The sequence below is a fragment of the Bufo gargarizans genome, chromosome 10 (genome assembly GCF_014858855.1).
Source record: "Bufo gargarizans isolate SCDJY-AF-19 chromosome 10, ASM1485885v1, whole genome shotgun sequence".
In the NCBI taxonomy this organism is placed as follows: Eukaryota; Metazoa; Chordata; class Amphibia; order Anura; family Bufonidae; genus Bufo; species Bufo gargarizans.
The window spans coordinates 50,877,171-50,892,154 of record NC_058089.1 but is presented as its reverse complement, the minus strand read 5'-3'; the positions used below and the strand labels follow the sequence as shown (position 1 = coordinate 50,892,154).

At 40.9% G+C, this 14,984-nt stretch overlaps 1 protein-coding gene across 1 annotated transcript in view; it reads left to right on the top strand.

The window, feature by feature from the left end:
• Positions 1 to 3,473, top strand: part of KIAA1549L (KIAA1549 like) — a 72,620-nt gene extending 69,147 nt beyond the window's left edge. Inside the window, exons 19-20 of the mRNA XM_044270633.1 lie at positions 965 to 1,113; positions 2,573 to 3,473. Of these exons, the coding sequence (XP_044126568.1) occupies positions 965 to 1,113; positions 2,573 to 2,854 (431 nt within the window). The 3' untranslated portion in view covers positions 2,855 to 3,473. The remainder of the gene's footprint in view (positions 1 to 964; positions 1,114 to 2,572) is intronic.
• Positions 3,474 to 14,984: the final 11,511 nt, after the last annotated feature.

Sequence of the window (14,984 nt, the reverse complement as noted above, 5' to 3'; positions counted from 1 at the left end):
AGTTCACGTGCACTAAAGGTCACCTTGGACATGTTTAACCTGTTAGCAATACCTATAGCATTTGAATACCTGCACACTGTACCAGGCGGATAATTGTATTGTTCCGAGACCTCTAAGGCATGCCTGTTATGTTAATGTTATGTTTGTACCGTTCCCATGTTTCCTCCCCAAGAGATATGTACACATTCTGCTCTATTCCTCTCTCCACAAGAGACAGCCGCTCATTAGCTGTGTTAGAATTTGTAACAGATGATAATAGTACAGTACATGACACAATTACGGCGTGACCCATATGCCACAATGTCGTGTTTATCCATAAATAAAGCTACAGTCAACTGTGTGTAACCGAGGGCAATCCGTTGCTGGAAATCTGCAGTGTGCAGAATCCGATGTTTTCTATATACCCAATAATCACGTATACTTGGCAGCAGTGATTGCCAAAAATCTGATTACTAGTGCAGATTAGCTGAGAGATGGGGAGATTGGGATGTGGGCAGCATGGTGGCTCAGTGGGTAGCACTGGTGCCTTGCAGCACTGGGCTCCTAGGTTTGAATCTGACCAAGGGCAACATCTGTATGGAGTTTCTATGTTCTTCCCATGTTTGCATGGGTTTCCTCCCACACTCCATGGCTACATATAACCTTAACCATAGCATATAGCAGTCTATGGGGCCATTCTATAAGCCTCCAATTTTATATGGAGGTACGCATAGGTTTTTGGTGTGCGTTTCATATATGGTATGCTCCATCAGACTCTTATTACAGAAGTGCTCATCTAGGTGAGAATATCTTTGTAATATGGCATCACACAGGAGATATTGAGGATTGGCTATGAATATTGAAACCCCTATTAATGGCATGTAATAGCTAGTGACAACTCATTGTCTCAGTAGATCCATTGTCACTGTAATTTTATGGTGGTTCCAGGACATACTCTATCTCAATCAATGCATTACTTTGTCAGGTAACTCATTGCCTGCTGTATTCGCCATACCAGGGAACAGGGCTGGATACTCCGGTTATTACATTCCACAACCACCAGCTTCCTACCGGAACCAGTCCTGGATGTCGTACTCAGGAGAGAATGATTTGCCGGGACAGTGGGCAGACTCGGTAAGTCTTTTCTTTTATTACCCTTGGGGTCACAGAAGCTATAGGTGGGTCATAACGCTGCATGGCAAGGTCCATACATTAAGATTATAATCTGATCACCCCCACCTATGTGAAAAAAAATTGTTTTTCTATTTTGGACACATGACAAGAACATCTACTATAACCAGTGAGTAAAAAGACTCAAGCACTAACCTAACCCACCCCACCTTACTGGTTGTTGTGTGGTCGGTAGATTCTGGTAACACTCAAGTGAAAAAATGATGGTCTTACTGATCTTTTCTATTAGATCCATACTCTTTCCCACACCCAACAGAAAGTTAGGGTCTAAGGCAGGGATGTCAAACTCGTGGCCCTCCAGCTGTTGCAAAACTACAACTCCCATCATGCCTGGGCATACTACAGCTATCAGGGAATGATGGGAGTTGTAGTTTTGCAACATCTGGAGGGCCATAAGTTTGACATCCATGGTCTAAGGCATAGATTTTTTTTCTTCTGCTAAAGACTAATTCGATAATTTTCAAGTTGAGATGTGAATTTGGGCAGACAGTGTTTATAAGGTCAGGAGATCAGAGAGAAGAGCTACACATGAGCCGTCAGACAATGAAATTCAAATAAAACAGACTGATTTTTAACTCTTGTATCTCAGAAATGAGTAAACGTTTTTAATAAAGACCAATGGCAAAAAAAAATTTGCCCAAAATGACTCAAATATAATCATTAAAAAATTGCCATGAAAATGTCCATAGTCTTTAAAGGGAATCTGTCATCAACTTCATGCTAACCTCACTGAGGGCAGCATAAAATAGTGACAGAAATGCCGATCTCAGCCGTGTGTCACTCATGAGCTAAAAGTAAGCAGTTGCTGAGAACAAGCATAATAATCATTGCAGACCAGGCCTTGAAAAGAGTCCAGTCTACCTGAGAAAAGTCCTGGTTATTCATAATCTCCTGCTCTCTCGCCCATCTGCTGATGATTGGCAGTTGTCTCCTAGAGGGAAAGAGAGAAATCTAGGTAGAAGACTGTCAGCCATCAGCAGTTGGCCAGGAGAGCAGGAATCCATGAATAACCAGGACTCTTCTCAGGTGGCCGTGACTCTTTTCCAGGCCCAGTCTGCAATGATTGGCAGTTGTCTCTAAGAGAAAAAGGGAGAAATCTAGGTAGAAGACTGTCAGCCATCAGCAGGTGGGCAGGAGAGCAGGAATTCATGAATAACATGACTCTTCTCAGGTGGCCGGGACTCTTTTCCAGGCCCAGTCTACAATGATTGTGATGCTGGTTCTTGGCAACCACTTACTTTTAACATATAAATGACAGACCACTGAAATCAACTCACCTGTCTCTACTTTATTCTGATGTTAGTATGGGTAGCATAAAGTTGATGACAGGTTCCCTTTAAAGTTACTTATTATTACTTTGTCTGAAAAATGCTAAATATCTAGATATTTCTTGTTACTTTAGGTTCCACTTCCAGGATACATTGAAGCGTATCCCAGGTCAAGATACCCACAGAACTCTCCTTCTCGACTTCCCAGGCAGTTTGGCCAGCCAGTGAATTTACATCCAAGCCTAGACCATGCTACTGGACCATCTATTGGAGCTTCTCAACAAAGTCTAGCAGACACTGACACTCCGGACGCCTCCATCACAAATCTATCCACAGCCGCACTGGTTAAAGCCATAAGAGAAGAAGTTGCTAAACTGGCCAAAAAACAGACAGACATGTTTGAGTTCCAGGTGTGAGGACTCCATGACTTCATCTCATGTGCTTCATTGCACCAAATGCTTTGCTGTTAAGTTATGGTAACAGTGCCTAAATGAATAAGAACCTACAAGGGATTTTATGATATTTTTATTCAAATGGATAAAGCCGAATGACGTTTGGTTACTAAACTTTGATTTTTATTTATATATGTAAATTATTAAATCATTTTTCTATTGACCTCAAGACCAAACTGATGAATTACTTTTTGTTATGTTGGTAAAATATATCAGTATTACTCGCAATCAAACCTTCGGCCATGTCAGTGTGGATTAGTCAAGACAGGAAGGGCAACTGTGTAGTTGGCTACAGATGAGTTGCTCCCATTGTTTACACTTCTGAGCAACCCATTTGGGCCGGACTATATACCAGTAATGGTGACTGACTCTGCTCTGCTCTAAAGATCCTGCTGTGCAACAGTCCTCCCATGTCTTAACAGTCCCTGCTACTGATGATGGTGTTTATTGTGCTGTTGCCGATGCATCATTGATAGACGCACGGTTTTACAGTGCTGATGTGTAGTTATTCCGACACACACAGCAATGAATATACTATAATATAAAGCAACTATAAAATATATCTGTCCAGTGATGTTTACCGAATCCAGGAATGTCATGGATGCGTATCTGGATAATGTACATTATTACTTTTTTATCTTTATGATTGCTGTCGATTAAACATTATTGACTTGCACCCTGAGGACCATTTTTAACATAGATGCCATAATTTTTATTAATAACACATGCCTTCACTTGTAGTATCACTTTCATGAACAATACAGAAAATTAGATGGGTCATCTGGTGGAATACATTTTTGTAGATATGGAGCAGAATGGGTTACAAAAAATAAAAGGCATTACTTACCTTACCGATTCCCCACCACTGCCGTTCTGATGCTTAGCAGGTCCCAACTGGTCTCCATTTCCTGGTCCAGGCTAAACACTTATGAAGTGGCAGGAGATGCCACAGTCAAGCACCAAGGGGAGACCGGTAAATGTCAGAATGGCAGTGGCAGGGAACCAGTGAGGTGAGTAATGCTTCTTTTATTTTATAAACACCTTCTGCCCCTTATCTAAAAAAATATTATTCCTTTTAAAGGAGTCATCTTATGACCACCACTGGTCTGACTTGAATCCCTTGGTGAATCGCTGATATCACCTAGGGCAGAGTTCCACAACTCCAGTCCTCAGGGCCCACCTACCAGTCAGGATTTGAGAATAGCCCACAGAATGGACACCTGTGGTAAGTCCTAAGACATTGACACTAATTATATCACCAGCTCAATACTAAGGAAATCCTAAAAACATGACCCGTAGGTGGGCTCTGAGGACTGGAGTCTAGGAACACTGACCTAGGGAGTCTGGCCTACAGCTTCAAATTAATGGCCAATCATTGAATACATGGATGAACCAGGTCCACCAGAGTAAGAGCCGTTCTTTGTTAGCAGCTGTAATTTTACATAGCCAACTAGGATTCGCTTCCCCACCTATCCCTTGGTTGAACTTGATGGACTTATGTCTTTTTTCAACCGTATTAACTATTTAACTATGTAACTCTCCATCACATTTTACTCCTTCATGAAGATCCACGCAAGGGTCAGGAGACCCACATTCTGCTTATCTATGGGAGACCCAGAGGCATATACACAGTGCTGCATTGCCATTACATGCCACTTCAAATACATGTGCACAGCCACCAAGACAGAGACAAGCAAATCTGTGACTAGATGGTTGGTTCTGCACAGAATGACACTGCAAGATGAATGTGGTACCCAGGTCAAAGGTTGTGCACCCCTGTGCTAGCAGTTCTGAGGTTATACAAGGCTGTTAGCAAGAAAAAAAAACTATCCAACACTCCCTCAGAATATACAGTATAATACATACATTGCAATGCAATCTTAACTTCAGGTCTAGTTGGTGAAAAGTTTCATTGAGCGAGCACTCATTCCTCTCAACATTGAAAGGTTTCTCAGGCTGGCGCTAGTCCGAAGCAGGTAAACTGAGAACCTTGAGTAAATTTGGCTTAGAACCCGATCTCTGGCCGGCTGTACAAACAAGTCTCTGTCTGCTTGAGATTTCTATTATTTAGTAAGAAATAATGCTAAGCCATGAAACAGAGAGCCAAAGAGCCCCTGAAACTAATGAACGTCTGCTTTCCAGCCTAGGAATGCTTGGAGATAGAATCCTATTAGATTTGAGTCTTAATTTAGAATGCACATACAGTAAGGACTTTTTAAAGAACCCCTTTGGTTATGCAAAACAGCTATTATTCATTCCCGATACGGTATATGCAAGGAAATATGATATTGTGGTTTGTAGAAATTACCACACCACGGCTCAGCCTCCATAAGATGTGCCACGTATATATGGTCCGATGCTAATACCTTCTAAAACTGGATTTATGGCTTATTTTCCATTCCCAGATGCTATGGCTATTATGTGTTCTTGTATATCTACCCAGTATTTCTAGGGTTGGCATGTCTATCACAGATATATCTATCTGATGGTAACACTGAAGCCGTATTTGCTACCAGGAATGGTAACCTACTGAGGTCCCCATTTATCACACTTCATTTTCAGTACTGGGCTCCTTATATAGGACCTCCTGGGTTTGACCACAACCTCTGCACCCAATATAGTTACTGTCCTAATGACTCAAACCTCATTTTTGTAAGAACTTGAGAACCATGGAAGAACATATATGTTTCCTAAGGTAAAAGGCATAAATACTGTTTCTAATTTTAACTCTTTGTTTTTGAAATGTTGCCATTTTTTGTTATAAAAGGGAATCTTTTTTTTAAACTCTTACAAAAATTTAGCGGAGTCCCTTGATGCAGAGAACTTGGAATTTCTTTTAGCTGTGGGGCACAATACAATGGCACAAGGAGTTACTTGGGTCTATATTGCAGACCTGTAGGCACTGGGGGGCTACATTAGTTTTACGGGAGCTTACTTCTGTAATAGGTAATACGATGGTGCAGTCAACATTTTTTTTTTCCATGAGAAAGTGTACTGTCATGCAAAATCCAAGGCACATGAAGGTACAGTATGAGCTCATAGGGGTCTAGGCTTGCCATATTACAGAGTTGTACCTCATTGGGTCCATACGGTCATACACCTTCCATAGCATGATACCCACATTGACTGCACAAATGTATAAAATCCTTAAATTGACCCACTGGTTCAAGCCAAACAAAAATTCACACTAACTGGAGAGGAACACTTACCTGGTGACCTCCAAATTATCTTTTCAACTGAAGATCCTTCAATTTTCAGGCTCTTATTTTGTCATCCAAGATGATTGCAAAGCTTCTTAGACTACCTGATGCGTACTGTGCATCAGTAGTCCAAGGCTCTTCCTGTTTTTCCCACCCTGTGCATAGGTTGGCCTGCACTGCTCACATGAGTGGAGCTTGCCAATCAGAGGGCAGCAGGAAGTGTCTTGGACGACCGAGTGCAGAGTATGCACCAGGTAGTCTAAGAAGCAGTGCAGCCATCTTGGATGACAGAAAAGATGACAGGAAATCGGTGCATCTACAGATGAAAAGGAGGACAACAGATAAGTGTTCTGTTTGCTTCCCAGTTGATGTAAATAATTTTTCTTGAACCAGAGGGTCGCTTTAACATGTTTTTTTCTATCTGCAATGCTACAGTTTGTACTACTTACATAAAATGGCATTATTTTGCCCCCTCCAGTCTGTTTTCAGTCTAGAGTTTCCAACTTGCAACAAGGTAAATTTTAGTCTGACGCAATATTACCAAATGACTACAAACAGAATTTGGGGTATCGATGATTTTAAATGTTTCTTCTTTGTCTCTTCAGTATGATTTTTTTTTTCTTTTATGACATATTTGGTCATGTAAACAAGTCTTATATATGTACATACCTGAAATGTATTTTTGTAATCCTTGTAAATATCTATACAGTATATATTGTACATATATTACAGATATATGCAAACTGTCAGGCTGCAATGGATTGATCCAATGATTAACTTGAATAAAGAGCCGTTTCGGGCAAAGAATAGAAACTACAAGGACAATTGACTTGAAGTTACCCCAAGAGGATGAATGTCCACCCACAATATGAGGATGCTTTCTGTATTAGCTGTCTTGAATACATTAGTAATTATTGTTTTATTTTATTTGTCATGCTGCATTGCTTGTGATAATGATCTGATTTAACTATATATTAAAACAATTATTGTCTACACATTTTTCAAACCCATTCAGATGTTTTTAATGCAATGCTCATAGACTATAGACAATCTATCTATCTATCTATCTATCTATCTATCTATCTATCTATCTATCTATCTATCTCTATGTATCCAGGATATGTGGGGTATGGAAAGCACCTGTTGGCACTGGACCAACATTTTCCCCAAAATTGTAAGAGAGAGGGGCATCATTCATGACCCTTGGCCTGATTCCTCTTCCCTCGTTTAGGAATAGTCCTGTGAAGTTAGAGAGCTGTATACTTGTTTCGCCTACAGGGAGGAATCTAATGGATCAATGGGTCCCCTGAGTGCTCTGATGTTTCCTTCTGCCCTGTAGACACTGAATGGACCTCCAAACTCCTCCTCTCTAAAGTTGTGAAGTTAGCAGGGGGCTTGGGAGCCCCATTCTAGTGATTTGTGGGGCCTAGAGATGGTCCTGTTCCTCTATCTGAATGGAGCATTTTGGCGATTGGTGGGTTTCCCATTGGTAATACCCCCACTCATTTGACAGTTATGCCCTATCCGTAGATAGGCAATAGCTTGTTCTAACCAGAATTAAATTTTTCTGGTCCAGAGTTCCAAATACCCTGCATAGACATACATTAAAATGTTACGATTCTGCCTGCTTGCAGCCACCACTAAGGGGAGCATAGAATCTCACAGAATACTGTTTTATTATTGTATGCAGTAAGCTCCTAAGCTCCCCCTAGTGGTGGTTGCAAGACAGAATTCTTTCATTTATCTCTGTCTCTATGCAAGAGACCTGCAGCTTTGTAGCATCTAAATTAAGCTAGTGCAGAAGACTAATTTGAATCACATTTTGCATTTATTTATGGACCTTCTCCCAGATAGTATTCAGGTTTAGGAATTTAGTGTAGGGTAACGTCAACTAAAATTAAATGTTTTCCTTATGGGAATTCTGTAATACAGTGAGCCAGCCTTATGTATGGTATGCTCTGAGGCAGGTGATGGAAATGAAGGTGAGGAACTGCACATACACATAAACCTGTATGTAGTACTAGTGGCCACTATGGTATTGTATGATATGATTCTATGATTCACTGACTGGTCAGTACACTTGAGACATGATGCTATAGACCAACAATTAATGGGATTAGATGGGATAAAAATGCTGCTGTGTCTTCTCCTGCACCCGGTGGTATAATTAGATGAAGTGACCTCCGGCTTTGATAAGATTTAATTCCCTGAACCCTCCAGACTTTACTATTTATTACAGCAATTGCTGTTTTTGGGCTCATTGCTAAAACACAATTAAAACTTGATTCATGATAACATTAAATCAGGGTCATTGCTACAGTGGAATAGATTGTTAAGTGATATTTTTTCGGTATTACAGATAGATATTCAGTGTAGAGATGAGCAATTAGATTACTTGCAAATTGAAATTCAACCCCAATTTTTTTTTTAAATTCTGATTTGTTTAGATATAATTTTTCCAATAACAGAGACAGAATGAGAGAGGATTTTTCCACCTCTCTCGTTCCGAGCCATTACAAGTATTTTAGATTCGGGTAGTATCAATTATTACCCAAATCAAATTTCTTTGGTGATTCGAACTAATCGGAATAATTTTTATTTTTTATTTACTCAAGATCATGAAGTCTCATTTAAATGTATACTGTATTTATTATTGTCCTCCTTTTCTAAAGGCGAAATCTATTGCAGTCATACTCAAATTGCGGAAAGCACAAGGACTGGTGTCCATGTTTTGCGGATCTGCAATTTGCGGGCTGCAAAACAATATGGCCGTCTGAATGAGCCCTTAGGCTGAGTTCACACCACCGCTAGTTATTTCCGTTCTTCTGCTCTGTTAGAGGAGCAGAACAATGAAAATAATGGAAGTGCCGGATTCAGCACATAAATGAGATGACTGGAGCTGAACAGACCCCCATTTACTACAGTTTGGAAACCTGTTTTCTACATAGTAACATAGTTTATAAGTCCAAAAAAAGACATCTGTCCATCCAGTTCGGCCTGTTATCCTGCAAGCTGATCCAGAGGCAGGCAAAAAAAACCCCTCCCCACTTAAGGGGAAAAAAATTCCTTCCCGACTCCAATCAGGCAATCAGAATAACTCCCTGGATCAACGACCCCTCTCTAGTAGCTATAGCCTGTAATATTATTACACTCCAGAAATACACCCAGGCCCCTCCTGAATTCCTTTATTGTACTCACCATCACCACCTCCTCAGGCAGAGAGTTCCATAGTCTCACTGCTCTTACCGTAAAGAATCCTCTTCTATGTTTGTGTACAAACCTTCTTTCCTCCAGACGCAGAGGATGTCCCCTCGTCACAGTCACAGTCCTGGGGATAAATAGATGATGGGATTGATCTCTGTACTGACCCCTGATATATTTATACATAGTTATTAGATCTCCCCTCAGTCGTCTTTTTTCTAAAGTGAATAACCCTAATTTTGATAATCTTTCAGGGTACTGTAGTTGCCCCATTCCAGTTATTACTTTAGTTACCCCCCTCTGGACCCTCTCCAGCTCTGCTATGTCTGCCTTGTTCACAGGAGCACAGAACTGTACACAGTACTCCATGTGTGTTCTGACTAATGATTTGTAAAGTGGTAGGACTATGTTCTCATCACGGGCATCTATGCCCCTTTTGCAACCTATTATCTTATTGGCCTTGGCAGCAGCTGCCGGACACTGGTTTCTACAGCTTAGTTTGCTGTTCACTAAAATTCCTTGGTCCTTTTCCATGTCAGTGTTACCGAGTGTTTTACCATTTAGTATGTAGGGGTGACTTGCATTATTCCTTCCCATGTGCATAAACTTACATTTGTCAGTGTTAAACCTCATCTGCCACTTATCTGCCCAAGCCTCCAATCTAGCCAGATCCCTCTGTAGTAGTATACTGTCCTCCTCCGTGTGAATTACTTTACACAGTTTCGTGTCATCTGCAAAAATTGATATTTTACTGTGCAAGCCTTCTACAAGATTATTGATAAATATATTGAAGAGAATAGGGCCCAATGCTGACCCCTGAGGTACCCCACTAGTGACCCAATCTGAGTGTGTACCGTTAATAACCACCCTCTGTTTTCTATCACTGAGCCAGTTACTTACCCACATACAGACGTTTTCTCCCAGTCCGAGCATTCTCATTTTATATACTAACCTTTTATGTGGTACAGTGTCAAATGCTTTGGAGAAGTCCAGATACACGACATTCATTGATTCGCTGTTGTCAAGTCTAGAACTTGTACCTGCGCTCCCTGGACTTTGTGTGGCTGTCATGGCCCATAACAGGTAGGAACTAGTGTTAGGGACCACTCATAGAGGCGACCTTGACGTGGTTAGTGGCTTATTACGCTTTGGCCAAAATGTACACTAATGCCTCATTCAACATCCAGCATAGAGGCAGGGCAGAGTGCTGGTTGCAGTGTGCGATTGCATTTGTGTTTTTGCAAGTCTAGAACTTACCTCCTCATAGAAACTGATTAAATTAGTGACCGATCCCTCATGAAGCCATGCTGATATGGCGTTATTTGCTTATTTTTATTGAGGTGCTCCAAGATAGCATCTCTTAGAAAACCTTCAAACAGTTTATCCACGACAGATGTTAAACTTACCGGCCTATAGTTTCCGGGCTCTGTTTTTAGACCCTTTTTGAATATTGGCACTACATGTGCTATGCGCCAATCCTATGGAACACTCCCTGTCAGTATAGAGTCCGCAAATATCAGAAATACAGAAATAAGGGTCTGGCTATGACATTACTTAGTTCTCTTAGGATACGGGGATGTATGCCATCTGGTCCTGGCGATTTGTACTTCTTCCTGGGTCAGACAGGGCACTTTTAATGGGGAATTTACTTTTACATTCTGCATTTCATCTGACAGTTTATTTTCCTCAGTGAATACAGTGGAGAAAAAAAATATTTAATAGCTTTGCTTTCTCCTCATCACTCTCTGCAACTCCCCCCTCATTACTCTGTAGAGGGCCGACACCTTCAGATTTATACTTTTTACCATTTATATAATTATAAAAATTATTTTAAAGTTAGTTTTGCTCTCTTTGGCAATTAATCTCTCGGTCTCTAGTTTGGCTGCTTTTATTTGTTCTTTACATATTCTATTTTCTTCCTTATAGTTTTTTAGTGCTTCCTCGCTACCCTCCTGTTTTAGTGATTTAAATGCTTTATTTTTGTCATTTATTGCTCTCTTTGCAGTTCTATTTATCCACATTGGTTTTTCTTGTTCCTTAACCTTTTATTCCCATAAGGTATGTACCTATCACAATTAGATTTTAGGATGCTTTTAAAAATATCTCATTGTCGCTGTATTTTTATTTTTGAGGACTTCGTCCCAGTTAGTTAGACTTTTTTGAAGTTTGGTATTTTTGTTCCTCCCTGAACAAACACTCTTTTGAATGACAATTGGAAGGTCATTACTTATGGTCACTATTTCCCAGGTGTCCCCCAACCTGCACATCTGTTATTCTGTCAGGTCTATTGATAAATACTAAGTCCAGTATAGCTGTCCCTCTAGTCGGGTCCTGACCCAGTTCGGAAAGGTAATTGTCATTGGTTATTGACAAGAACCTGCTTTCCTTTATGAGATATACAGGTTTAAGTTTCCCAGTCTATATCTGGGTAGTTGAAGTCCCCCATGATAACAACCTCATTATGATTTGCCGCCTCGTCTATCTCGTTTAGTAGCAGATTTTCTGTGGACTCTGGTATATTAGGTGGTTTATAATAAACTTCTATTAATATTTTATTATTGTTTTTGCCTCCATGTATTTCTACCCACAGTGACTCCACATGTTGATGTCCCTCACTTATATCTTCTCGGACTAGTGGGCTTTAGACAGGACTTTACATCAAGGAAGACCCCTCCCCCTCTCCGGTTTTGGCAATCCTTTCTAAACAGACTGTAACCTTGTACATTCTACTGGACAAAAAAGTCCTTTTTTGTCTGGTCTTTTGGATGAAATCTGCGATGGAGGCCATGAACAAAGTCTCCGATACAGATGTGAACACAATACAGATGTGGGCCTGTAGCACTGACATGAATGGAAAAAGGTTGCTATTGGTAAATGTTTTTATCTGACTAAACAATGGCCAACTTGCAAACATCAGCATAGATCTCAGCTTACTGAATCCTAACGAATTTGATTTAGGGGAGCTAAGTCAGAAGTGTAGCTGGTCATGTGGGGGAGTCAGAAAATGCATTTAGGTAGGGATGTGGAGGGGAACACAAGATTAGGGTGTCTGGAGATCCTGTCTGGTGAGGGACAGAAGAAGAAGTAGAAGAGGGAAGGAGTCCGCAGAGTGGCTCTGTCTTCTACCCAGCACAGCTCCATCTCCACTGCTGAAATGTAAGTGTAGTGTGTGACTATGTGTGTATAATGGGTACATATGTGTGTAATTTGTATATAAGGAGGGACAACCCTTTCTGCATCAGTGTGGGAAGCCAGACTTTCAGCAACAGATTTGCTGCTGGTTGTCATGGAAACCTTTGTTGTTCAGTTCACAGCATGCAACACTGTTCCCTTGCCACTTGCTCAGCATGGCCAGGAAGGAAGGGAACAATTCTGAACAGGGGCATACGGACACTGCCTGTTCAGACAAGACAAGTAGTAGGCTCCGGGTCATATGAGACAAGAGGGAGAGAGCAGCGTGTTGGTGCACATGTGAGACAGAGGGAGAGTATTAAGGATAAATCCTAATAAACTCTAAGTACTGTATATACATTTCCGAGTTTTGTACCCCTGGAAGGAGTGCAAGCTGCATGCACCTGCAAAATATTAAGACAGCATGGCAAGTCTGTACAGTGAATTAGACTGTGAAGTGGAATGTGTCTGCAGACACTGACCATTACTGTACCATTTTGCTAGAGTTGTGGAGTCCATAAGAGGTTAATATCTGGTTATAGAGATGGACTATTTGTGGTACCCCTAGGGCTCAATACAGGATGGTTTTGTACACCAAGGAAATCTGAGAATTGCTGCAAAAGGTGTTCGTAACTTCTGTGTTTGTAATGTATATACTGCACATGTGTGTAATGTGTGTGTGTGTTATATAGCATTTATATGTATGTGTGTGGTATAGCAGTACTATTAATTTGTGTGGTATGGTGGTACTATGTGTGTGTGTTATAGCTGCATGCATGTGAAGCTACATTTTAGTAAAGGGAGGTTTAGTTAAAAGTTTTTTTTGAGATTTTATTACTGATGAACTATCCTCTGGATAGGTCATCAGTATTTGATCGGTGGGGGCTCCTGTAAGCACCTCTGCCTTCTTGCAGCTTACCAAGAACAGCGTTGTACATTGTACAGCGGCTGTGCTTAATATTGCGCTCAGCCCCATTCGCTTTAATGGTGCTCAGCTGCTCCTAGGCCACTTGACCAATGAACGTGTTGTCACTCGGCCTAGGAAAAGTGGAGAGAAGGCTGCGGCGCTCACAGGAGCACCGGTGTCTTCTCAAACATCTAATCGGTGGGGGTCCCGGGTGTCGGAGCCCCACCGATCAGATACTGATGACCTTTACAGAGGATTGGTCATCATCAGTATAAAAATTTCGGAAAACCCGATTAAGTTTTATGTGTGAATGTACATGAGGGGTGAGGTACCACATCTTTGGTAAAGCAAAGCCAAAGGTCTGCATCTCTGATTATGTGATATATTGTGTTTAATTGCTCTCAAACTTGAAGTTTTAGATTTTGTGTTGAGTGTGACTTTAATTTTACTTTTTATGTGTTATTTAGGGATACATATAAAAATTCTTTTATGGTTAACAAATTATTAGGTATCCCATTCAGTATTGATTAAAGGGGATGTGTCTTCAGAAAATCTCCTGTTGTTTAACAAGCACCACTTTGTGGTCTGTACAGATCACTTTACTACAGTTACCTGCATATCTGTCATTCTAATCCTGCCTATAATGTTTTGCTAAATTGCTCTTATACAAGTCATATTCCAGGCATACTGATATTTTTTAATTACCGTATTTTTCAGACTATAAGACGCATTCAGAATTTAGAGGAGGAATAATATTTTTCATCAAAAACTCAGATCAGACCCCAAGCCTTCATCAGCCTCGAGATCAGACCCCCATCAGCCTCAGATCAGACCCCCATCAGCCTCAGTTTAGATCTCAATTAGCCTCAGCTTAGACCCCCATCGGCCTCAGTTCAAACTCCCATTAGCCTCAGATCGGACCCCTCTATCAGCCTCAGATCGAATCCCCTTCAGACCTCAGATCAGACCTCTCCATCAGCCTCAGACCCCCACCAGGGAGGATGAGTACAGCCAGCGCAGCACATCCCTCGTCGATCCCTGTGCCTTCTGCATGCTAATGACCGCTTTCATAATGGAAACAGTCATTAGCATTCGGACTATAAGACGCACTGCAACTTTTCCCCCACTTTTGGCTGAAAAAAGTCTTATAGTCCAAAAGATACAGGCCCTGATTTTTTGCATTCGCTTGCGCATAATTTATGCGATGGGGTAAAATTTAGCGACTTTTTGCATGTGTACACCACTCACTCCAGTTTTGTAATATGGGTGGGAAAGTGGGCGTGACGAGCTATGATAATGAGTTTCACTCCAGATTTATCATTGAGACTTTTTTTAAAAGTCACAAATAAGTCGCAATCTCACTCCAGGAGCAGGGTGGAGTAGGAAAATTGGAGTAGCTTCTCTAGACAGAAGTGGTAGGTTTAAGGACAAGCCAAATTTATCAAACAACATGCAACATTTGATAAATGTGGCACCAAGAACTGCAAAACAGACTGAAGAAAAACTGACTTAAAATATTCTCCTAATGATAAATTCCCCCCACAGTGTATTATTATTATTATTATTCAAATGCAATACTTTAATAAATCCAAAGTGTGGTGGCTACAAAAGAAGC